General features: G+C 42.7%; 2 protein-coding genes across 2 annotated transcripts; one reads left to right on the top strand and one right to left on the bottom strand.

Moving 5' to 3' along the window:
• Positions 1-2,826: 2,826 nt before the first annotated feature.
• Positions 2,827-15,616, bottom strand: MPHOSPH10 (M-phase phosphoprotein 10). The gene is made up of 11 exons (XM_027521251.1): positions 15,011-15,616; positions 12,006-12,705; positions 11,031-11,182; positions 10,396-10,567; positions 7,995-8,136; positions 7,139-7,206; positions 6,176-6,313; positions 5,343-5,453; positions 4,736-4,843; positions 3,455-3,685; positions 2,827-3,072 (listed from the first exon to the last, which is right to left on the bottom strand). Exons 1-11 carry the CDS (start codon positions 15,097-15,099, stop codon positions 2,923-2,925), a joined length of 2,061 nt encoding a protein of 686 aa, XP_027377052.1. The 5' UTR covers positions 15,100-15,616; the 3' UTR covers positions 2,827-2,922.
• Positions 15,617-15,777: 161 nt separating this feature from the next.
• MCEE (methylmalonyl-CoA epimerase) lies at positions 15,778-23,881 on the top strand. The gene is made up of 3 exons (XM_027521252.1): positions 15,778-15,893; positions 20,555-20,889; positions 23,449-23,881. The coding sequence occupies exons 1-3, from the start codon at positions 15,842-15,844 to the stop codon at positions 23,599-23,601; spliced, it is 540 nt and encodes a 179-aa protein (XP_027377053.1). The 5' UTR covers positions 15,778-15,841; the 3' UTR covers positions 23,602-23,881.
• The last annotated feature ends 1,166 nt before the right edge of the window (positions 23,882-25,047 follow it).

Genomic DNA, 25,047 nt, shown 5'->3' with positions numbered 1-25,047 from the left:
CAGGAGTCCAGGGCCATACCATCTTGAACTGAACGCACCCCATCTCATCAAGAGCAAAATAGTAGATCAACAAGGACCTACTGTGTAGCACGGGGAACTATATTTAATATCTTGAGATACCCTACAATACACGCACACACATATATCTGTATCTATAAATCACTTTGCTCTTCACCTGAAATATTGTAAATCAACTATACTTCAATTAAAAAAGGTAAAAGAATAAATGTGTTGATAGGTAATAGGGAATGGTGAGTTTGCATATTTTTTACATTAAAATGTAGTTTGTAAATGTAGTTCTTCTTTGTCCTAATAGTTTAATATAATGAGATTACTTAATTTAACATAATGGCTATGTGTAACAACAACAAAATTACTGAAAGTTTATCAGCCAGCCCTTGAGTGCAGATATCCTTATGGCAGAAAGTGAAGAAGAACTAAAGAGCCTCTTGATGAAAGTGAAAGAGGAGAGTGAAAAAATTGGCTTAAAGCTCAACATTCAGAAAACTAAGATCATGGCATCCAGTCCCATCAATTCATGGCAAATAGATGGGGAAACAGTGGCTGACTTTATTTTGGGGGGCTCCAAAATCACTGCAGATGGTGATTGCAGCCATGAAATTAAAAGACGCTTACTCCTTGGAAGGAAAGTTATGACCAACCTAGACAGCATATTAAAAAGTAGAGACATTGCCAACAAAGGTCCATCTAGTCAAGGCTATGCTTTTTCCAGAAGTCGTGTATGGATGTGAGAGTTGGACTGTGAAGAAAGCTGAGCGCCGAACTGTTTTTGAACTGCTTTTGAACTGTGGTGTTGGAGAAGACTCTTGAGAGTCCCTTGGACTGCAAGGAGATCCAACCAGTCCATCCTAAAGGAGATCAGTCCTGGGTGTTCATTGGAAGGACTGATGTTGAAGCCGAAACTCAAGTACTTTGGCCATCTGATGCGAAGAGCTGACTCATTTGAAAAGACCCTGATGCTGGGAAAGATTGAGGGCAGGAGAAGGGGACAACAGAGGATGAGATGGTTGGATGGCATCACTGACTCAATGGACATGGGTTTGGGTAGACTCTGGCAGTTGGTAATAGACAGGGAGGTCTGGCGTGCTGCGATTTATGGGGTCGCAAAGAGTCGGACACAACTGAGTGACTGAACTGAACTGAACTGAGTGCTGATATCAGCTGGTTCCAATACCCCAAGGGACCCAAATGGAAACTTTCTGAGGATGGGGTGCCTGTCTGTGGTCCCTTACCACTGCCTACAGCAGCAGCCAGCACTGTGTGATTACTCCATAAATGTGTGCTGAATGAATGCATGAATAAATGTACAAAGAGAAAAGGGACTTGAACAGGGAATTCACTGACAAATTGAATGGCATTGAGTGCCAACCTCATGCCTGGTAAAGTCCTTGGTGCTGTGAACAGAACAAAGAATGCAGAAATGAGGGGGGGGGGGGAAATCCTGCCTTTGTGGCAAATACATTCTGATGAAGGAAGATAGGGAAAAAACAAAAATATACATAAATTAGAGTTTAAAAGGCAAGTACAGATTAAATGAAATTCCTGTTTTCTGGCAAGATGAGAAAAATTTAAACATGTCTTTCCCAGTTTGGGCTTCTGCATTAGTGTTGTGTGTTCTGTATCAGCATTAATCAGACCTCCTTTTTAATCTTATCAAGGGTCACAAGTCCTTAGGAGATAAGCTTCCTTTTCAATCATGATGGTCCATGACCCACTTCCCTCTCATTCATAAATCTAGATGTGTAAACTGTCAATAATACAGCATTTAATGTACAGATCTGTGTCTCAAAACCGTATGTAATTATGCCTTGACCTCTAACAGGCAACAGTTGTCAGAGGGGAAGGAGGCAGGAATTCCCTCTTTAGTGCAGCTTTTCCTACCAGGAAGGAGACCAAGAGTAAACCTCCCATAAATTCCCTCTCTGGGGGCATTTTATGGCTATGAAGATGCGAAGACCCCTGGCAGCTGAATTTGCAAACATTATCACAAACTTATCTCCCATTTGTTCTTCTAGACACCTACCTGCTTTTCTTTTCCCTGACAAGTTAGGTGTATAAATCTCTAACCATTTACCCAGCTGCTTCTTTTGTAAAACTACAATACATGAATACTTTCTCCTGTTAATCTGTCTTCTATTGACAGTTTAATTCACAGCCCTCAGGGATTAAACCTATGAGGGTAAAGTTTTTCCTCTACAGCAAAAACTCTAGATGGCTCTTCCAAGAGGTTTAGTCATGAAGAGCAGAGAGGAGAGGCAGAACTGAGGGTTAAGAGTGTTGTTACTAAATAAATGCTGGAGAGGGTATGGAGAAAAAGGAACCCTCCTACACTGCTCATTGCTGCGTCAGCGTCAGCTTTGTTCTCATTCTCTACTTCCAAAAGGGTAATGTGAGGCCCTAACAGATGAAAGACAGTCTTCCTTGGATAGGAGGTCAAGACAGGGAGCAGCATGGTGGTCATGGAAGGCTCCAGTGGCCACCGGTCTGCCCTCCCAACACACTCACTTCTCTCCTAGCCACATCACTGGCCTCCTCCCACCTGAATGGGGATGGGACTCCCCAGCCTTCACAAGCCTCTGCTCACGCAACATGAGATCACTTCCCAAGGAGAAGGATGTAAGATACATTCATGGAAACCCCACTGTCCTGTGGAAGGATGGCAGGGCAGTGGGAGAAAACCAAGGCCCCCTCAAGACACGTGAGGACCTCTGCTGTGGGTAGCTGGCTGTGACACGGTGCTGGGCAGAGAGGTCCCCCCACACACCCAGAGGAAGGCTTGCTATTCTCAAACATCTGTAGTCTGTGTGAAGAAAAGTTCTCAAAAATTTTATTACAAAACTGAACCATGACAGAATATAAGCTTACACATGTAAATAGTATTTACATTATATGCAAAATATATTACAGCTTTAATTTATGAACCGATATATCCTGGTTTTTCTTCTTTTTCTTCTCGGTTTTCTTTGCATTGCTGATTTGCATTTTCACTTGATCTTGTAATTTAGAAAAGAATGCCTGAGATGATTTTAAGGCTTTGTCTTTACCTTCATCCTGCAATTAGAAATAACATAAGGTCATGCTGTAAGGTATTATGCTTAAAGATGAACAAAAACAAATGACTACAACAGGGCATCACAGTGTAAATGTGGAAAAGAACTAGACAGAATTATGAGAGCCTGCGCCAATTAGAGCAGAAGTATTATACACATTTTATACAACTACAGTGGTCTCACAACGTCAGGTGACCATGAGCCCCTGCACTTGAAATCCAAGGTTTGGGCTGTAACACAGCCAGTGCCCACAGAGGCCTCTTCCCTCCCCTCCCATCCCTTTCCCTCTGTGGGTGAGCTTGGTCACTAGATGCCCAGGTCACCTAAAGTGTGCCACTGGCCCTGTATTCAAGCCCCCTGACACCTCTCCTCCCCGTCCTCACCTTGAGCAGAGAGGCTTTTCCTGTCTTGGTCAGCTGTTTCAGCTTCTCAGAGGCTACTGCTTTGGTGTATCTCCCTGCCTGGTCTGGGTTATTCTTTTCAAGAAGTCTTCTCCGCTTTTCTTTCTCCTTTATTTTCAAATGCTTTTGATATTTCTTTTTCCTCCTTTCTCGTTTCTTGTCTGTAGCTGTTTTCTCAGCAGCTGTTTTTATATCTCCAGCTTTATTTTTCTCCTATTGAAAAACCACCAACAACACACTCATTAATCTAATCTAATGACTTCGGAAACTGTAAGAGAAGCAACTGCATGAACTGTGGCCCACGTGTGAGAAGCAGCCTGACCCGACCCAGGCTGAGGGGCTCTGACCACTCAGCGATGTAAGACCTGGGAAGCACTATAAGACCCGGGAAGCACTGTAAGACCCGGGAAGCACTGTAAGACCCGCGACGTGTGCTCTGCATACTCCTTCACAAAGGTGGCCTGGAGAGCATGAGTGTCAGCCTTCCCCTCTTGGAGAAGCAGGCAGACCCCATCCTGGGTTCCAGGGACCTGCCTACGGCTGCCCAGCTCTGAGCCGTTGAGGGCAGGAAATCTAGCTGGTGAAGGTCCACTTCCTCCCTTTTCTCCTCTACTCCAGCCCAGCCTAGGGTAGGAGGCAGAGGCTCTGAAGGGTGGGTGTGGGTGGAGCAAAGCAAGTAAGCACAAAAATGGAGGGCTCTGCTGCCAGGCTGCTGGGGAGATGAGGCCCTGCCAGAAATCAGTCCACCTGGCAGAAACCATCACCCCCGCGCCAGGCGAGGGCTCCCAAGTACACAAGGCAGGGGTGTCCTGTGTGTGGTGGGTATGTCTAGCTCTTCCTAGACCCACACACTCTGTTCTAGACCATGGTTCCAGGACTGATAAGCCTCACATGGATACAACAAAAGGGAGAAATGCTAATATCAAAGCACTGCTAAATACATGCAGTTTGTTTCAAGTCTAACATCTTAGCTAACATCTAACAACCTCAAACTTCTAATATTCAACCTGAATTATAACAAGATACTGATGCTAGATATTTGTAATCAGCATTTACAATATTTCTCAAACCTACATCTCATAATAATACATGATTATAGAAAACTCGTATTTGAATATTCTATAATATTACTAATTTGATTATAGGTGGGAACTGCTGAGATATGTCAGAATAAACACTACAAGCTCAAAGAAAACTATTTAAATGGAGATCTGACTATAAACGACCAATTTATAAACAGACACTTCGACACTGGCTTCTTACCTTGACCTCCTCTGGGGCCAGGAGGGCTGCGTCACTGACACTCACGGGGGCAACCTCCTCCATGGTGACAGCAGGCAGATTTGATACCACTTTAATTTCTGGAACAGGCTAGAAAAGAGACAACATGTTTGATAGGAAGTCAGAAGTGGTCCTCATGTAAAACACTTAAATCGTGAACCTAAAGAAGTATAACATACTTCACGGAGATTATTTAAAATGTGAGATGTGAGGTCTGTTGGTTGAGCTAGTGGACATGAAGGATCTAACCCGACAGGTAGCAGGCACTGATGAATGCCAGGTACAGACACCACCCACACCCCCAAGTCCATCACACAGTGAAAACACAACCAGAGACCAGACAGGGAGAAGGGTGGGAGAGGAAGAGAGCCTGTGGCTAAGACTGAGGGTCTGGTAGGGACCGCCAAGGAGATGGAAGTCAGACTGGACCAGCTGGGGGGGTCCAAATCCGTCCTGGGACCAGACACGAGCCTTCCCCATGGGAGGCCCAACCTGTGGTTCATGGGAAACCCTGCAGGTGTGCATCTGAACCCAAACAAACAGCCCGTCTCTCATCTGTCACCTACTCCCTGAGATGTCACACACTTACTGGCTTGGGGATGAAGTGGAAGTTTGAGAGCGCATCCAACTTTAAGAAGAGGGAGTCCATCATCTTCTGGATTTCTACATGCTCTGGATTTTCTTCCTCTGCTGTTTTTTGCTGAGGAAATCAGTTCAACATCATCAGACTAAAGCGGCGACACAGGACAGAACACTCAAGGCATCACCAGTTTCTCATCGTCAGGCTTCAGCTCCAAAGACACTTCTCAAGGTAAGGTCACTGTTGCAACCGAACTGCTAACATTTAGAACTTACAATTTTGTGCCCTTAATAGTTAGGCATTGTTGGTGGGAATGTAAAATGGTGCAATCACAGTAGGAAGATGTCTGGCTGTGCCTCCAAAAGTTAAACAGAGCATCACCATAGGACCTGGCAGCCCCACGTTTATGTATATGCCCAAAAGAATTAAAGGAGGTACTCATACACTTATTTAAGTACATATACATGTATGTCCACGGACACACTATTCACGAGAGGCAGAAACAGCCCAAATACTCATCAACTGTTGAAACTGGATCCATAAATTGTGGCACACATACAACAGAGTATTATTCAGCTGTAATAATTGCTGGAAAGTTAATAATTAGCTGTGAGAGTACCAGGGGACCAAGAGTGACTGCAAACCACCCCTAGCCAGTGATACTCCATGGGAGCACTACAGCCCTTCTGCTCTTACAGCCACGCTGCCTCACACTACACAATGTCACCCCAGCTCAGGACTTCTGTCTCTCACACCTCTCGAGCAGTAGGTAGAACCCACAGAACTCGTTCTCTACATCTCCTCCCTGAATGGCAATGGCTTTGCCATAGTGGCCTCCTCACCTGGTTGAGTTTGATGTACTCCTGTTCGTAAATTTCAGCAAGGCTCAATTTACTCTTTTCGTGGTCCAGTGTTAAACGCTTTTTATACTCAAATGCATCCTCTTTAGGCTTTTCTTTGCGTACGACATCATCCCAAGCCTGAAACAGGAAAGGCACATGGAACATAAATTGACTGACAAAATCTGTAACTTCTTTCTAGGGTCCCTTAGGCCTCTTCCTCTGGAATACCGATTATCATTACAGAGTAAGCAAACTGCAGCCAAAAGAAAGGCGTTTTCTCAAAGCAGAGAGTGCATCACTCAAGTGTCCTTTTTTGTTTTAAATGCTGGTTACCAATTTGAATTCCACAGCTCCCCATGGTGGTTTGTCCAACAGTCAAGACAAGAGTTTGCTTCATTTCAAAGGAAAAGATCCTCTGTGTATCATACCCATCCCTCAAACCCTTCCTATTTTAAGCATACACATCTTACAAAGTCATCTCTTGCTATACATGCCTCATGCCCAAATTTTACTCTAAGTTTACAAAATAAGATCAGTTTTTAAACAAAAACTCTTTGGTAGGTTTTACACACTTGAAACCTAGACCCTTCATATGTCACACTAGACACGGTGCCTGGACCAAGGGTCCTGGGTGTGAGCATGTCAAGCCCGACCCCAGTCACCCTCCAGAGCTTCATCCCACACCACACGAAAGGTTAGCAAGGATGGGAGGTTGCGGGGGATGGCAGGGGCTCTGGCTACTTTGTTCTCCTCAGGAAGGACACCCTTCTTTCTGGGGTGCTAGCAAGGACAGTATCTCATACAACAAAGGTCAAGGATACCTTTGAGGTAGACTTAGGGCTTTTAAACAAAAACTTGATAGGAACAAATATTCTAGGAAAAGAGAGTGCTATTCCTACTCCCAAAATATTCTATTTCTAAAAATGTCAGTGAACTTTTAAGTTAAATTTCATTCTTACTGACCTGATCTTTTATCCTCTGCTTAATGATATCCTCTAGTTGGAGAGTGGTTTCCTCTGTGATCACAGGTGCTAAAGGATACAGAACGTGTACTGTTAGGTAGATAGAAATGAACCCATAGTTTTGTGAATTCTTGGGCCACCCCACACCTCCCGTATCAGAAATGGGGGAAAGGGACACTAATGTGTGTGTTAGCTAACCTTTCTGCAATTGCTCCCTGCAATTTGAGAACCACAAAGCTACAAAGTACACACAGTGATAAGTGCTAACACTTTTAACCTGTGCACCTGGGGATGCACTCCTTTTTGCACTAAATACAATGAAAATTCATTCTGACATAATGGGTACAAGAAAGAATTCAATGAGATGGTCAAAGATTTTGGCTGGAGTGACAATTTAATCACTGGACAGTAACAGCAGGCACTGTAAACAGATCAGCAGCAGGACTCTAATTATGGGTGACACATTCGGCATTACCAGTACAGTAGTAATTCTTGGATGGATCAGTGGCGTTGTGGCTGTACAGGAGAATGTTCTAGTTCTCAGAAAATAGTAAAAGTACTCGGGACCAAAGTGTCATGATCCTGGGTACTTACTTTCAAATGACTCGGGGGGAAAAAAGCACACACACACACAGCCACACATGAACAGGGGGAGAAAGCAAACACGGCCAAAGGTTAACAATCGGCAGACCCAGGAGAATGGCACACATTTGTCCACCGTACTAGTTTTCAACTTTTCTGTATGTTTGCAAGTTTTTAAAATAAAAAGTTTGGGGGGAAGAAATATTACTCCTAATCTATGAAAACCACCGAAAAGGGTACGTGAACACCCGTGGAAGCCCAGTGGGCACACGCACCCATGCGCACGGCGTGGTCGAAGTGCAGGGTCTCTTCCAGGAGGCTGTTCTCGGGCCGCTTCTGCGCTGTCACTTCTCCTTGAAGCTGCCAAGGTTTCTTCTCCAACAACTCTTTTTCCAAAGATGCAATTTTTTCATTCATCTGAGCAAGAGACAGAAAGAGTTACCACACGTTTGGAAATAGAATTAAGACATACAGGTGAGTAAAAGCAACTAATACTTTTACTAGGGGGAGAGCAAGAAATGCATTGTTCCTGAATAAAATCCCGCTTTGTCTTTGCATGTTTTTAAGGATGGCAGTTGTGACTTCTACTCCTATCTGGAGGTAGGATAAGGAGCTGTAAATGACCTCTTTCCCACACTCGTTTGAAATGTTATGTTTACTATTTACTCACTTCTCCCAGAAGCATTTGGGTGTATTTCTGGGCTCTGTTCTAGTGAAACTGACCTATTTTATTTATTCACAAACCACTATCAACTTAATTATTAAGCATTCCAAGACTAAGTAATTTTTTATTAGGGCATCAGTATCTGATGGAGCCTAACGCTTGACTCCAGGCTTCCCAGGTGGCTCAGTGGTAAAGAATCCACCTGTCAGTCCCTGAGTTGAGAAGATCCCCTGGAGAAGGAAATGGTAACCCACTCCACCATTCTTGCCTGGGAAATGCCATGAACAGAGGAGCCTGGCGGGCTGCAGTCCATGGGATGGCAAAAGAGTCACACACGACTGAGCACATATATACTACCCCCTTGATCCACACCCACAATCCAAATTATCTCTAATGTCTAAAGAGGTGGCATCTATAATGACTTCATGGTGTATAAGATGACAGTATTTTCAGCAACCTTACCAAATTATTTTTCCTAATAGCTTTCCAGTTCACCTGTTTGGTTTTTCTAGTTCTCTCTCCAAATATGAAAGCTTTCATTTCAGTTTTCTCATCTCTTATTAGTGTTTTCTTTCATAGTTGCCCTGGCTGAGTAACACTTCTATAAGAATCTTAAGTAACAGTGGAAATAGTAATAGTGGTAATGGAAATAAGTCTTATTCTTGATTTTAAAGGGATGTTTCTAGAATTCTACCATTAAGCAGGATGGCAGATTTTGGCTAGATACGCTTATATTTCGCTAGAAATGAAAAAAAAATTAGGAATGAATATTGAATTTTACTAAATGTATATGGAGGTGACTATGTGATTTTTCTCCTTAACCTAACTTGATTTCCTAATCCTGAATCAAGAGGATGAGGCCTACACAGCTGTGGTAGCGTTACTCTTTCACTGCACTATTTTGCATTTCCACATCACTATTCACAAGTGAGACTATGCATGTTTCAATGTTACCTGTCAGGTTGGGGTATTCGTGTAATCATTCGTGTCTTCACAAGAAGACAATTTGGAAGCTTTACTCTTCATATGTGGGAACTGATGTGGGAACTGATCAAACAGTACTAAATTATACACTTCCTGAAGGCCTGATACAATTCCCCAGTAAACTAAACCCACTTGCAATGTAGGGAGGGAAGGTCACTAACCCAAGGACAAGTTTCTTATTTTCTTTCACTTTTTTTTCCTTAAAGACTTTCTCTTCAGGGAACAATGCGATAATAATACATTTAACTCAGATTTTCTTTTTAAAATAATGCTCTTGATATCCTTGGTATCTTTGGTTATTTACTTATTCTCATTTCAAGTTGTGTGATATAATTTTAAGACATTTTAAGATAAAGCCCAATGTCTGGAGCCAGGCTATATCTATTATTTTCAAACAACATTTTGTTTGTCTGACAGCATGTCATAAGGAAATAATTTTTATCAACTTTGGAAAATGTGTTTGAATGTATTAATTAGAATTCCGGCTGCATGGCACCTCACTGCTGCTGCTGCTGATAAGTCACGTCAGTCGTGTCTGACTCTGTGCGACCTAATGGACTGCAGCCTACCAGGCTCTTCCATCCATGGGATTTTCTAGGGAAGAGTACTGGAGTGAGTTGCCATTGCCTTCTCCAACGGCACCTCACAGATATAAGCAGTTGAAGCGATTACCAGGAGAGGCTCATAGGACAGCCAGTTAGGAAAAAACCTGTCTCAGATATAAAGACAGCAAGGACAGAGAAACAAGTTTTACACATGGACTCCATACTGAAAGCCACAGGTTGGGAAATGCAGCACTGAATTTTGTAAATTGCCTGCTTCCCACACGGTTATTTCTATGCACTGCCACAGAGAGCAACAAGATTTTTTTTTTTAAAGGATAATTAGGTGTACCATCAAAAAAAAAAAAAAAAGGCCTCCTGCCATACACACACACACACAAAACCAGGGCACATGCGTTAGTAGTCTGAGTTTGACAGTCACTGTTAAACATAATTTAAAAATCCCTTAAATTTTCTAATTATTACCTTTTCTTGTCTTTTTTCAAAAGAGGATTTGACTTCATCAGAGTCTTTCTGTACATTTAAGATATTTGTATCTTCAGTGTCCTCATCATTGGGCAGAGCAAAGGTCACTCTTTTCAAGGTTTCTTTATGTTGTTTACTGTCTCCACTTTCTTCAAGGTCATCATCTTCATCCCTATGAGACCAAAACATTTATGAAAGGAAACATACCAGTTTTCATTAGAAAATCAAAAAGAAACAAGCTTAGCAGATAAACTTTTTTGTAGACAATGCAATTAAATATTCAGAACTTCCAGTATTTAGGTAAAATAGAACAAAGTGTCCAATATATAGAAAACAAATTATTCATCAATCTATGATACAGACTTATCTCACCTAAGTAACAACAGGGTATTTTTATTGGCACAGAAAACATATCAGAGCTCCTGGTAAGGAAGGTCTGCCTGCTACTGCCAGTCACACTGATTTACACTAGGTCGTTTCTGACGTCCCTTCAAATTTGGTGACTTCCTCTGGCTATTCTGAGACTGTCTGACTTTAGAGAATCCCACTTCTTAGGACAATCACATCTGATGACTAGTAGTACACAGATGAATCGGCAGCTCCAGCTTACAGTGTAAAGGACTCAAAATACTCACGTCTCAGAAATGCTTTCTTCTCCTTCAGCAATCTCTTCCTCTTCATTTGAAGCCAGTTCATTCCCATCATCCTGGACACTTGCTACGTCTTCATCACTTTCAACTGGATCAAAGAAATCTTTGTATTTCAGGTTTCTGGAACTTTTACCTGACTAAAACAAAAATACTTTTAAAACCTTAAATCAAGGATAGAAAAATACATTAAATCACACATAAATGTGTATGCATACTGTGTAGGGGAAGTCGGCAACTAATAACACTACTACAAAACCCTAAAACTATTGGACCACAGCAAACTGAACAGAAGCACAGATTCATTTATAACTGGTAGGACAGAGCACCACATTCTTCTCTCCAAATCTTCTAACTACAAGTATTTCCAAAACATCCCTGACTATATAAAGTATACAAATATCTTCTTTCATTCTTATTCTTAGTGCTTGGTGAACATCCATGTTTGAGGGAAAATTCTGAATCTTCGTAACATGTGTGACTGTGGTTCTGAAGCTACAAAGGAGTGTTTCATGATAAGGAAATGATGGCTTTGGTTTAATTTCTCCAGTCCCTTTCTTTTTTTTAAAAAACTGATCTAAATATTTCACTGATCCCCTGGTGAATTTTGAAGTATTTAACCCTCTTCTGGAGAAGGCAATGGCACCCCACTCCAGTACTCTTGCCTGGAAAATCCCATGGATGGAGGAGCCTGGTGGGCTGCAGTCCATGGGGTCGGACACAATTGAGGGACTTCACTTTCACTTTTCACTTTCATGCACTGGAGAAGGAAATGGCAACCCACTCCAGTGTTCTTGCCTGGAGAATCCCAGGGACAGGGGAGCCTGCTGGGCTGCTGTCTATGGGGTTGCACAGAGTCAGACATGACTGAAGTGACTTAGCAGCAACCCTCTTCTGGAGAAACAGAAACCCATCTCATGTGATGAGGCAGAAAGAACACTCTGTCCTCTCCGCAAATTTTACCTTAAGATCCTGGCCTCCAAACAGTCCTCCTTCATCTTCATCGGAATCCACATCTTCAAAAAAATCAATATCATCTTCCTCTTGGTCATCTCTTTGTTCCTCTTCTTTTTCCATGTTTTCCAAAAAGGTCTCCATCTCAGAGAGCTTGAAGAATTTATCATCTACTATGGACTTTTCTGTTGGTTTCCTAGGCACTCTGCTTTGCACCTTGCTCTGACGTTCTAGTTTGCTGATATCAAAATCAAGATCAGAGTCCTCATCGCTGAAATCTGGGCTTTTCCTCAGATCCAATTTGCTTGAGTTTTTGGCTCTCTCATCTGCTTCAGGATCATCAGCACTCAGGTCTGACACTTCCACCTCCTCTGCTTCCTCCACCTCTTCCTCCTCTAAATCTTGTTCCAGGTCCTCCTGGCCAGCAGCCTCCAGCTCCATCACATCCTCTTCACACTCCTGCTCTTCACTCTCTGGGAGAAGACTGATGTCTTCATCTTCAATGGTTTCACTAACTGCACTCTGGAAGTGCTGTAAAATTGGTTCATTTTGCAGTTCCAACTGTTGCCAAATCTGCTCATCATCGAAATTATTTATCATCAATTTTTTTAAAGGACTCCCATGTTTCCTGTCATTCTCTAGTACTTTATTAAAGTCATAAAGTACTTTTGTTAAAGAAGTAAACTTTGATGCCAGTTCATCTTGAATGCTGTTAAGAGGCAGGGAGAAGGCGTTAAATGAGATTTATAATTATAGTTAACAAGTTCACAGCACTCAGAAATGAAACGAAAAAAAAAGGCCAACTCTTGTGCAAAATCAAATTTTTAAAAAGTTGAAGTACTGCTTTACAATATTATATTAGTTTCAGTGATTCAGTATTTTTATTAATTATACTCCATTAAGTTATTAGAAGCTAATGGCCAACATTGTTCCATTGCCATACAATATATCCTTGTTGCTCATCTAGTTTACACATGGTAGTTGGTATCTCTTAATCCCACACTCCTATTTCATCTTCCGCCCTGCCCCCCCGCCCCCAGCAACCACTTTTTGGTTCTGTATATTTGTGAGTCTGTTTCTGTTCTGCTATATACAGTCATCTATATTTCTTTAAAAATTCCACATGTAAATGATAACATACAGCATTTGTCTTTTTATGACTGACTGCAACAGGCATAATATTCTCTAGGTCCTTCCAGGCTGCGGCACATGGCAGGATGAAATCTTCATTTTAAATATAGATTCTGGCCCCCAAGAGCGTACTGTCTTGCCCAAGAATTGCATTAGTATATAAAAGGTGACAACCCAGTATCTCTGAATCTGTTAGATTTCAGGCAGGGAACCCATTACAGACCTCTTTGCCTAGAGATAAAGAGTGAATCTTCTGGATGAGGAAATGGCAACCCACTCCAGTACTCTTGCCTGGAGTCCCATGGACTCCCATGTAACTGGCGGGTTACAGTCCATAGAGTCATAAAAGAGTCAGATACGACTGAGCATGCATGGAGTGTATCTTAGCCTTAAATGCTCAACTCTGCTATATCACAGGCCACTCCATTCAGTCAGTCCACCTGCTGTGGCAAGAGTGGTCACAGAATAGCTGTGACATCTGAGCTGATACCTATCTGTAAGATGACAGTCTGACAAAAAATCTGGAGACACATATTTCAGGTAGAAGAAACAGCAAGAACAAATTTCCTAAGACAGAAATGAAGCTGGTGAATCTGAGGAGCAGAAAGGCCAGCTTGGCTTGAGTGTGGTGAAGGAGGCAGAAGGGAAGGTTAGAGAGCTGGGTGGGAGCCAGATCATGCAGGCCTCAGAGATAAGAGGCTGTCATTTTCATAAGTGAAGGTTTTGGGTACTTCCCTGGTGGTCCATTTGTTAAGACTCCACATTTCCAATATACAGGGCCTGGGTTTGATCCCTGGTCAGAGAACTGATCCCACATGCTGCAACTAAGAATTCACATGTAGCAACTAAAGATCCCGAGTGCTGCAACTAAGACCTGGTGCAGCCAAATAAACAAGTAAATATTAAAAGTAAATAAATGAAACAGTACAAATATTTTAAAATCTTAAAAAAAAAGTAAAGATTTTAAAGCAGAGAAGCAAAATGACCTGACTTATGCTTGGAAAGATGGCCTGCCAAGAAGAAGGAATGAAATGAAGGTGATCAGGAGGCTGACGCAGACAAAGGATGCACAACTGTGCTAGGATCAGAGCTGCAGAAATGGTGAGAAATAGTCAAATTCGGAATACTGTTTGGAGATGTAACTGACAGGATTTACTAATGAACTGGATGTAGAATTGAGAAAAAGGAAAACACTGAGGAAGCGGCTTGGTTTGCGTCTGAAAACCTGTAAAGATACAATGTGATAGGGAAGGCAGGTGGAGAGGATGGGGAAAGGATCTCAGGGAAGGCAGAGGATAGGAAGCAAACAGAGCAACAGTTCATTTTGGACAGACTGAATCTAAGATGCTCAATGTACGGCTTTAGTTGGCTGTGAGCCTGGAGTTCAAGGGAAAGGTCGGGCTTGAAATACAAGATCTCTATATAGTCTTCGAACAAAAACACCAAGAGCTCGTGCTGGGAAGAGAGATTAAAGACAATTCTAATTTTCAACAGGCTCAGTCGGGGGTTGGATAGATAAGCAAGTTAGTACTTTCAATAAAGTCTGATGTTGAGTAAGTAAGCACTGGGTGCTCTGGGAACAGATGGAAGAAAGAGCACGCCACCCGGTGTGTCTGTGTGAAGGGTGAGAGCATGAAGACCTCGAGACTGTAATAACCCAGGTTAGTTTGAGTTCAGCAGCACAGAACTGTGGTTCTGTGGGAGACCCACAGAACATAGCTCTTAACTATCTAAAGAAGTGTGACAGGCCAGGGGAGCGCAAACTACCTGAATCGTAAGGAAAAGAGCTCTCCCCTTCTCCTAATCTGGAGCTTGCCGGGAGCCCGCAGCCCGCGCCCACGGGAGTCCTGCGCCGCACCAGAGCCCGGAATCTGGGCACTTACGTGAGGAAGCACTCTGGGCTGTCGGTGGCTTTACCGACCTCCCTCAGGCACCGCTCCAGGGTCCGCCGACGCCAGGCTGGCCGGGCCATGGCTAACTGCCGCTCGGTACACAGCGCCGCATGCAAAGGAAGTGAGCCACCGCCCGGAAACCAGGCCGCAAAGATTCGCCTCCGCGCGGCTGAAGCCAGGAAACGAAGGTTCCGCGGCACACAGGTTCCGGACCCACCTCCAGCCTCAGCCAATGACGGCCCGAGAACTTTAACCGGATTGCGTAGAGGGGCGGGGCTGGAAACCGAAAGTCGCCTTTGGTCAGCTCGATGAAATTTCTCCAAACTTTTTGTTTTGTATTCCTGAGGGGCCCACAGGAGGTGTCGCGTCCTCCTTTTAAGTTTCTGCTTTAGAAACACTCGGTGACTTCAGTACGCTGTGCTGTAAAACAGAGGGCCTGCTCCCCTGCGCGCGCGCGCGCGCGCGCACACACACACACACACACACACACACGCACACACACACGCCGCACACACACACACACACACACACACACACGCACACACACACGCCGCACACACACACACGCCGCACACTCGCCAGACCAGAGCTTCTTTTGCCCCGCCCCTCGGAGCTTTTGTTCGGCTCTTAGTCTCGTCTACTCCGCCCTTTCAGTCTCCCGCCCCGCCCCTAGCCAGGTTGTCCCGCCCTTCCGGGCTCTCACCCCGCCCCTAGCCTCGTTTGCTCCGCCCTTTCGGCCTCTCGCACCGCCCCTAACACGAGTGTCCAGCCCCCTGCCGCACAGTCGCCCCTCCCACGGAACTGCAAGTCTGGAATTAGCAGATGCTTCCCAAGATGGCACGAGTGCTGAAGGTGGCGGCCGCGAGCGCCGCAGGTGAATACTCCGGGATCGGGGCTGTCCGAGGAGGGGGGGCTCGCGGGAAGGGAGGCCGGGGCGTGAAAAGGCCGCGTGTGGTCAGCACACCTGGGTCTGCTGCGGTCTGCCCCCGAGGCACGTTCCTTGGCTGCTGTCAGCGCCTTTAGAGCTTCCCAGGGACGCGTCGGGTTAGCCTGGGGATTTCCTTCTGTGTTTGCTTCCCTGGTGGCTCAGAGGTTAAAGTGTCCGCCTGCAATGCGGGAGACCTGGGTTCAATCCCTGGGTCAGGAAGATCCCCTGGAGAAGGAAATGGCAACCCACTACAGTATCCTTGCCTGGAGAATCCCATGGACAGAGGAGCCTGGTGGGCTACAGTGCACGGGGTCGCAAAGAGTCGGACACGACTGAGCGACTTCACTTTCACTTTCTTTCAAACTTTGCGTTTGACGGTCAGCAATTCTCTGTGTGGTCCCGGAGGCGGGGTCGTCCGGCTAAGGGACAGCCAGGCCGAGCCAGACGAAAATGTGGTAAATGGCAGAGGGACAGTGAGAGACGGGGGAGGAACCAGAAGAAGCACTGAAAACGCAGGCTGAACTCCCGGTCCACTCTGGAAGGTCAGTTGTGTAAAGAATATGGAAGGTGTGTGCCTTCTTCCCACGTACCCTAAGATATTCGCGATCTTGTTTAAAGCCAGGGAAGAAAGCAGCAGACGAATGTGGAAGGTTTCTTGAGTTCTCTATACCACCATTAAAAAAGAAACAAAACCTCTCAAGTTCTCTGACATCCCAGTTCATCTACTTTCTCCTCTTTTTTTTTTTCTTCATCCTTCATCAGGGGTAGCTATTTCTCTTAATCTGAAATTCCCTGATGGGAACGAGTTACCAAGTGGTGATATCTCAGAGTTACTCCTGAACATACGTGACAAATACTTAAGCTGAGCACCTTCAAAAAGTGTTCAAGGGCATGAACCCTAAATAATGTTAGGTTTCTCTCGTAGAAAATGCTGTCTTGAAACTTACAGTTGAAGTCCTTTAAAGCCCCGTCTCTAACTGAACAAGTACTTTATTGATCACTGTTTTTGGCTCCCAGGTGGCTCAGTGGTGAAGAATCTGCCTGCCAAGCAGGAGACGCAGATTCCATCCCTGGGTTCGGAAGATCCCCTGGAGAAGAAAAGGGCAACCCGCTCCAGTATTCTTGCCTGGAGAATTCTGTGGACAGAGGAGCCTGGCGGGCTGCAGTCTATGGGGTTGCAAAGAGTCGGACACGACTTACTTAGCGTCTAAACAACAACAACATAGTCTTTCTTACAGTCAGAAAATGTCTTACACATCTATCATTGCAAGTCACCAAATCTAAGAGATGAGCCCTATACAAAGTGCACCGTAATAGTTGTAACTGTTTCAGCCCTGGATCAGTTTATTTTTTTTTTTTCCATGGTAAACATTTTATTTTTCTACCTTAGTTGCTTATGGGGGTAAAAATAAAACGTCATTAGGGAGAAGCACAGATGAACTATTTATGGAGATGAGGAAAATTCACAATGGCTTGAACGTCTGTGAGCTAAGTATACTAGCACAAGTTCACTAAAGCAAAGCAATTCATAGCAGAACAAAACAAGCAGGAAAAAAAAAAGCCATACAGATTTTGAAAAATAGCATCTATGAAAAAGTCTATGGGAAAATAAAAGGAAATTAACCAATGATGACATCAAGCATCTTTAATGAGATGAGCCAAACTGCACACGTTGGGCCTAAAGGATGTGTGTGCATGCTTGTTGCTAAATTGTGTCTGACTCTTTGCGACCCCATGGGGCCCGCCAGGCTCCTCTGTCCGTGGGATTCTCCAGGCAAGAATACCGGAGTGGGTTGCCATTGCCTTCTCCCCTGGATCAGTTTAAAGAGGTGATATATACATGAAAAAATACTTACAAAACAGTCATCTCATCTCTTAGAAAGCTATTTCTTAGAAAATAGATATTATTCATAGGATTTACCCTAACAATATTAGAAACTGAGAATCAAAGAATGGTAAAGAAGGACTTCCCTGGTAGTCCAGTGGTTAAGTCTTCATGCTCCCAATGCACGGGTCATGAGTTTGATTCCTAGTTGGGGAACTAGCATCCCACATGCCACACAGCTCAGCTAAAAAAAATGGTACATAATGTTAGTAGAATGGGAAAATTAAACATCATGGTTGAACAATATCAACTTTGTTGTCAGACAGACCTGGACTTGAGACCCAGCTTTGCCACTCAGGGTGACCTGGAAGAAAATCAGACCAGTTTTTTTTTTTTTTCTCCCCCTCTAAGTGGGAAGATTATTAAAGTACTCTCTTGAACTATGACTATTCTCTCTAATTTATGGCCATCAAAACTAATAGGCAGATCTGGACCACCTCACGGTGCACTCCTGTTTCAGAATTTGTGATCACCATTTGCTTAGGCAAGATTGTGTGGTAGTATTGTTGCATAACTCTAATGTTAAGATAACCTGTAGGTCTTTATTGGGAGAAAGGTCAAATCAGCGAGGTGTTAAACCATGGGATCTGTCCGGGTGAAAGATCCCAGCGGTGTGGAGAAGGCGTAGAGACTGGGCCATTTCTGCACTCTGACCAATGATTTTCTTGGTTGTTAGCATTTTTAAAATTCACTGTGCCCTTCATATGGCTCCTTGGTCTCCACAGAACCCTGCTTGCCACTGAACCAGCAGTCACTGTGTGTCATTAACAATAAGAATGGCCAAATTTATTGTTTGCCAGTTATATATGTCTTGCGCTAGTAGTATATTTACATCAAATACCTAATTTTTACAAGACACTAGCAAGGCAGATATTTAGCAGGTAGGACCAGTATTTTTTTTTAAACTAAAATAAAAGAGAAAAGATTAGAACACATCCCATCTAGTAAGGATTAGGTATTCTTTTTATGAAATTTGCTTTAAATGGTATATTTATGTGTGTACTGGCTTGGAGCACAATTGAATTTCATGGTGATACACTGAGTCCAAAGAACTGGAGTCTCCAAGGAGAACACGAGCACCAGTTGGGACAGTGTGTGGAGAAGACACAGAGCAAGATGACGTCAGTAGTGGATGTCTGTCCCCCATGGCCAGCAGGTCTATCTCCCTGTGGCTAGGGCAGAACACTTTGCCTGTACACACTCCCCTTTGCCACAGTGCCACAGTACAAGGAACCTTGTCCCCTCCCTGCGGAGGACAGGTGTGACTGTCACACTTTAAGCAGAAACAAAGGAGTAGTCATTGATCCTGAGTGAGGGAGAGGCCGCACAAGGTGATAAGAGTGACTCAGGCTGTGGGCTCTGTGTCACTTGGTGAAGCATTCCAGGCCCAGGCCCCTCCCCTTGAGGCTGAGGAGACTGCCTTCCCGACAAGAAAGACCATACAGTCCTCAATCAAATCAAATGGTGCCACTTTAATTTCCCTGTTAATCAAAAATTTTAGTAAAGGGAAATTATTAATAATTTTAGGTTAGCCGAAGCTCTGTGATACTAGGTACTATTTAAAGTGTTTTTCATTAAAAACTAACAACTCTTTGTTTAAGTTATGTGTTCTTGGGATTTCCCTGGTGGTCCAGTGGCTAAGACTCCAAGCTTCCAATGCAAAGAGCTCAGGTTTGAACCCTGGTCTGGGAACTAGATCTCACATGCTGCAACTATGAAAGGTCCCGCATGCTATAACTAAGACCTGGTGCAGCCTAATAAATAAAAATAAAATGCGTGTTCTTCAATTTGCTATTTCATACTTGTTTATTAAGTGGTATAGTTTTGCAAGATTATATTTAGACCTCATACTTACATGTGATTTTCATTCTTGTGGGGAGTCCAGCTCTTTAAGTCTAGTGTTTGGGGAAGAACACATTGCAGGCTGCTTCTATTTCCAGATGCAAATTTTCTTCACATTTAGAGGCATTTCTGCTTCTAGTCTTTCAAAATTATAAAAAGAACAATTAAACTGACTCAGAGAAAGTTCTCATAGATTTAAGTACCCTCTTGATCTTTGCCTGTTTTTTCCCCTAATGAGATATTTTCTTTAGTTGATAATCATCCAAATAAAGTACACATTAAAAGGTACTTATAGTTATGACTTTCATTAACTTACTCCAGAATATAAGACAAAAAAATTGGTTGTAGGTAGAGAAGAAAATTCCTTGCTCTCATCGTTAAATGCATGTCATTTCACTGTTACATTCAAACTTATGCTTTATGAAATACAGAGAGTAACAAATGAATGTTTGTGATATGCAGCTTTCCTTTAAGTGTTATTGGTAAATATAAATTATTATGAAAAATGTCACCCTTTGTCCTGAATCTAAAAAGCACAGAAGGGAATTCCCTGGTGTCCCAGTGGTTAGGACTCTGTGCTTTCACTGCCAAGACTGTGAGTTCAGTCCCCAGTTAGGGAACTAAGATCCCAAAAGCCACATGGTGCAGCCAAAAACAAAGCAACAGTGAATAAAAAGTTCAGAATTAGCCTTTTAATTCCAGACAGTTATTTCAGAGCAAGATGAATAATTCTGATGTACGTTTTTCATTTATCTCCTCTGATTTAATTTCCCTAATTAAAAAGAATGAGTAAATAATTTTTACATGTATTTTTAAAAATTAATTTTAGAAAAACATCAATTCTCAAAAGAGGGATGTCAATGGCAGTTCAATTTTTCAGGGCTTTTCCCCAGACTTCGGACTCCAGTTTCAACAGTAAGAACTTCCGCGTCACTGTCCTCACACCCAGGGGCTGGCCCTGTATGGAACCTGGGTCGACTCAACCATGTTGCAGTCGCAGTGCCAGACTTGGAAAAGGCCAGAGCATTTTACAAAAATGTTCTGGGGGCTGAGGTGGGTGAGCCGGTCCCTCTTCCAGAGCATGGAGTGTCCGTCGTTTTTGTCAACCTGGGAAACACCAAGATGGAGCTGCTGCACCCACTGGGAAGTGACAGTCCAATTGCAGGATTCCTAAAGAAAAACAAGGCTGGAGGGATGCACCATGTCTGCATTGAGGTATTTAGTTACTTTAATCCTTGGTGTTGTAAATTTCTCTTTTAAAATGTCTTTTATGTTTTTTAAATTTCTTCAATTTGGTTTGATCTCCTTGCAGTCCATGGGACTCTCAAGAGTCTTTTCTAGCATCCAGGTTCGAATGCATCAATTCTTCAGCATTCAGCCTTCTTTATGGTCCAACTCTCATGTCTGTACATGACTACTGGAAAAAATCATAGTAATATTGGTCCTCTTCAAAGATGGATCGATAGATATAGTCTCTTTCCCTCTAGAAGACTGCAAATCATAATGAAAATATGTCTCACTGAAGTTTGGATTTAACTGTCACTATCCACTGAAGTTGGAGAAGGCGATGGCACCCCACTCCAGTACTCTTGCCTGGAAAATCCCATGGATGGAGGAGCCTGGTGGGCTGCAGTCCACGAGGTCTCGAAGAGTCAGACACGACTGAGCGACTTCACTTCCACTTTTCACTTTCATGCATTGGAGAAGGAAATGGCAGCCCACTCTAGTGTTCTTGCCTGGAGAATCCCAGGGACGGGGGAGCCTGGTGGGCTGCTGTCTATGGGGTCGCACAGAGTCGGACACGACTGAAGCGACTTAGCAGCAGCAGCAGCATCCACTGAAGTTGGCCAAAACAGGTTTGCGTTCTTGCTATGGTATTTACTGATCATGTGCACCTTCTGTGCAGTAGGAATACACTGTTTTCCTTGTCACAAGGCAATTAGAAGAAGCAAGTGACAAGACTTTATAAAGTAAGAATTTCCATATACATGCTAAGTATTATAATTATTTTCTACCTTTAAAATTTTAATAACTTGACCTGTATTACAAAGGCAATACATATTCAATTACCGACTGTGATTTCTCACATCTTCTCAGTTGCATCTGCTAACAATTTCTGGGGAAAAAAAATGTTAGACAAGAACAGTCTCTTTAGAGAGGCTTTATCCATAAATGTTCATGTTCTGAAAACTTGCTTTTGGAATATCAGCAGTATTAATTATGCTTTGATTTACATTATTTTGGTAGGATAGGTCTCTTGATTTTAAAAATGACATAATTAATAGTTAGGCTTCATTCTCAGTCCAGGAAAGAGGGGGTTTGGATTCCAGCGTGAACACAAGTATTTATTCAGTTCACATTGCAAACATATTAGAGAACCTACTGCATATCCTCCACCGAGTGCTTGTGTTCAGAAAGAATGTACTCTGTTTGAAGAAATTATAGTTTATTTTTAGTAACATTTGGTATCCTCATCCATTGTTCAACCAGTTTTAAAAGGCAGTATGTAATCCTTGGCTCTTTGAAAATAAGTCTGTATAAATGTGAAATTTGTTAAGTCTATATTTGTTTACATGGATGTTATCCTCTCTGGGGCTTTGTATTTTTTTTAATTGTTTGTGAAGCTGTTAGATCATTAAACTCCAGGGTGATGTAGAACTGCCTCAGAATGTAGGGATTCTTACTATCCTTTTCTATCTACTTACTGGGTTCCCAGTCTAGGAGGATGACTTTCTAAGACAGGTACGTGTTAAGTCGCTCAATTGCACCTGACTCTTTGTGACCCTATGGACTGTAGTCCTCCAGGACCCTCTGTCCATGACATTCTCCAGGCAAGAATGCTGGAGTAGGTTGTCATGTCCTTCTCCAGGGGATCTTCCTGGACGCAAGGATCAAACCTGTGTCTCTTATGTCTCCTGCATTGGCAGGTGGGTTCTTTATGCTAACACCACCTGAGAAGCCCTCAGAAATGAGAAAAACCACTCTTCCATCAAGTATTCAGAAACACATTTGATCCTTTCTAGACTACCAATAAATATGAAGAAAATAGAAATGGCTTAGAAGAGATTTGCAAAATTATACATGTCTGGATTTTTCAAGAATGGTGAAAGATATTTTGGTGACAGTTTAATAGTGATTTTCATGTATATGAAGTTCTGATCTCAAAAGTAATAACCGGTTATTTCCTTGGTAGTCCAGTGGTTAAGAATCCACACTTCCAGTGCAAGGGGCACAGGTTTGATCCCTGGTCATGGGACTAAAATCCCACATGTCATACTGCATGGCCAAAATAAAAGTAATAATCAGACAGTTTGGCAGATGGGCGGTTTGGAGATCAGGGAGGCACTCATATCTGTTGAGTACCTTCTACAAACTGTGCTCAGAGCTTCTCATCTGTTATCTCATTTTGAACTCTTAGCTATATATATGGTGGACCTCATCTCTCTCTTGTAAATGAGGAAGCCAAGACTCTTAGGAAAAATAACTTGTGAAGAATCATCAATAGTGCTGCAACAAGAACATGCCATGAAGTGAAGCAGACATCATTTAGGTCCTAAGGAGAAATGTTTACTAATGGAGAAAATGCTTAAGCACTATGGTTGCTCACCTAGGAAAATTTAGCAAACTCTCATTTTTGTGATGGTTAAAGAATGGTTCTGCCCAAAGGCAGAGGAGTTAGACACACGTTTGCAAAGTTTCTTCTATGTCTTACGATACTATAGTTTGGTATTTTTATGATCTCAGATGTGTTCTTGTTTATTTCCTTTTCTCAAGGTGGATAATATAAATGTGGCTGTGATGGATTTGAAAGAAAAGAAGATTCGTATTTTAAGTGAAGAGGCCAAAATAGGAGCACATGGAAAACCAGTGATCTTTCTCCATCCTAGTGACTGTGGTGGAGTCCTTGTGGAATTGGAGCAAGCCTAATGAATAATTCACAAGAAACTGATCACCCTGAAAAAGCCTTATCACAGGGTGCTCCAACATCGAGTCTTTCACTGCTTCTGTCACTTAGAAGTCAGAACTAAATTACAGAAAGAGATTTTTTAAATTACATGTGTGTATATACATGGATACACACACAAAATATTTGCTGATTATGTTGGATTCTTTTTTCTTGATTTGGAGAAAACTTTGACTACTGAATACTTCTGGAATATTATTAAAGTCATATTCAGAGAAATAAATTATTCCTGTTCTGAAATGGGGTTGAGTACAGTGTGTCTGCTGTGTGTAAAGAGGGGCAGGATGGAGGCATAGAGAACACCTGACAGCCACATGGCTATATATCTGGGACAAAGGGCTTTCTAAGGATGTTTTAGAGAATTTTTTTAGAGCAAACTGTTTAAGGATAAAGTGTTGACCTCAGAATTTTTGTTCTTCTGTAGCAGTGCATGTTCACAGGCTCTTTATTTTGGGGGCTAGTGCTAGATTATAAACAGGAAGTTTTGTGGCAAACTTGGTGCCTAATCTAGTGGGTACATAGATAGGTGATTTTTTTTTTTAGTCAGTAGACATAGAAAATTAGAAATATCAAAGGAATATTTCATCCAAAGATGGGCACAGTAAAGTACAGAAGTGATAATGACCTAATAGAAGCAGAAGAGATCAAGAAGAGATAGAAAGAATACACTGAAGAACTGTACAAAAAAGATCTTAATGACCCCCGATAACCACAATGGTGTAGTCTCTCACTCAGAACCAGTCATCCTAGATTGTGAATTCAGAGCCAGTCATCCTGGATTGTAAAGTCGACAAGTGGGCCTTAGGAAGCACTAAGCACTTTATTTTTAGCCAATAAAGCTTAGTGGAGGGGATGAAATTCCAGCAGTTATTTAGAATCCTAAAGCATGCTATTAAAGTACTGCACTCAAAATGTCAGCAAATTTGGAAAACGTGGCAGTGGCCACAGGATTGGGAAAGGTTAATCCTCATCCCAGTCCCCAAGAAGGTCAGTACTAAAGAATGTTCAAAACCACCAGACAATTGTACTCATCTCCCATGCTAGTAAGGTTATGCTCAAAACCCTCCAAACTAGGCTTCAGCATTATGTGAAGAACATCCAAATATTCAAGCTAGATTTAGAAAAGGCAGAGGAACCAGAGATCAAATTGCCAACATTCGCTGGATCATAGAGAAAGCAAGGGAATTCCAGAAAAACGTCTACTTATGTTTCATTGACTATGCTAAAGCCTTTGACTGTGTGGATCACAACAAACTGTGGAAAACTCTTATTTAAAGAGATGGGAATACCAGACTATCTTACCTGTCTCCACATACAGAGAAACCTGTATGCGGGTCAAGAGCCAACAGTTAGAACCTTGTATGAAACAACTGACTGGTTCAGGACTGAGAAAGGAGTACGGCAAGGCT

The sequence above is a fragment of the Bos indicus x Bos taurus genome, chromosome 21 (genome assembly GCF_003369695.1).
Source record: "Bos indicus x Bos taurus breed Angus x Brahman F1 hybrid chromosome 21, Bos_hybrid_MaternalHap_v2.0, whole genome shotgun sequence".
Lineage (NCBI taxonomy): Eukaryota > Metazoa > Chordata > Mammalia > Artiodactyla > Bovidae > Bos > Bos indicus x Bos taurus.
This window is presented reverse-complemented; position numbering and strand designations above follow the sequence as displayed.

What these genes read in the sequence shown, in the direction of transcription:
- MCEE (XM_027521252.1), top strand. Translation starts at nt 15,842, where the DNA reads ATGCTTCCCAAGATGGCACGAGTGCTGAAGGTGGCGGCCGCGAGCGCC. An exon ending in GGCGGCCGCGAGCGCCGCAG is followed by an intron (nt 15,894 to 20,554) that starts GTGAATACTCCG and finishes TCAATTTTTCAG; the next exon opens with GGCTTTTCCCCAGACTTCGG. An exon ending in TGCACCATGTCTGCATTGAG is followed by an intron (nt 20,890 to 23,448) that starts GTATTTAGTTAC and finishes CCTTTTCTCAAG; the next exon opens with GTGGATAATATAAATGTGGC.
- MPHOSPH10 (XM_027521251.1), bottom strand. Translation starts at nt 15,099, where the DNA reads ATGGCCCGGCCAGCCTGGCGTCGGCGGACCCTGGAGCGGTGCCTGAGG. An exon ending in AGCCCAGAGTGCTTCCTCAC is followed by an intron (nt 12,706 to 15,010) that starts GTAAGTGCCCAG and finishes GCCTCTTAACAG; the next exon opens with CATTCAAGATGAACTGGCAT. An exon ending in TTGAAAAAAGACAAGAAAAG is followed by an intron (nt 8,137 to 10,395) that starts GTAATAATTAGA and finishes TCTCTTGCTCAG; the next exon opens with ATGAATGAAAAAATTGCATC.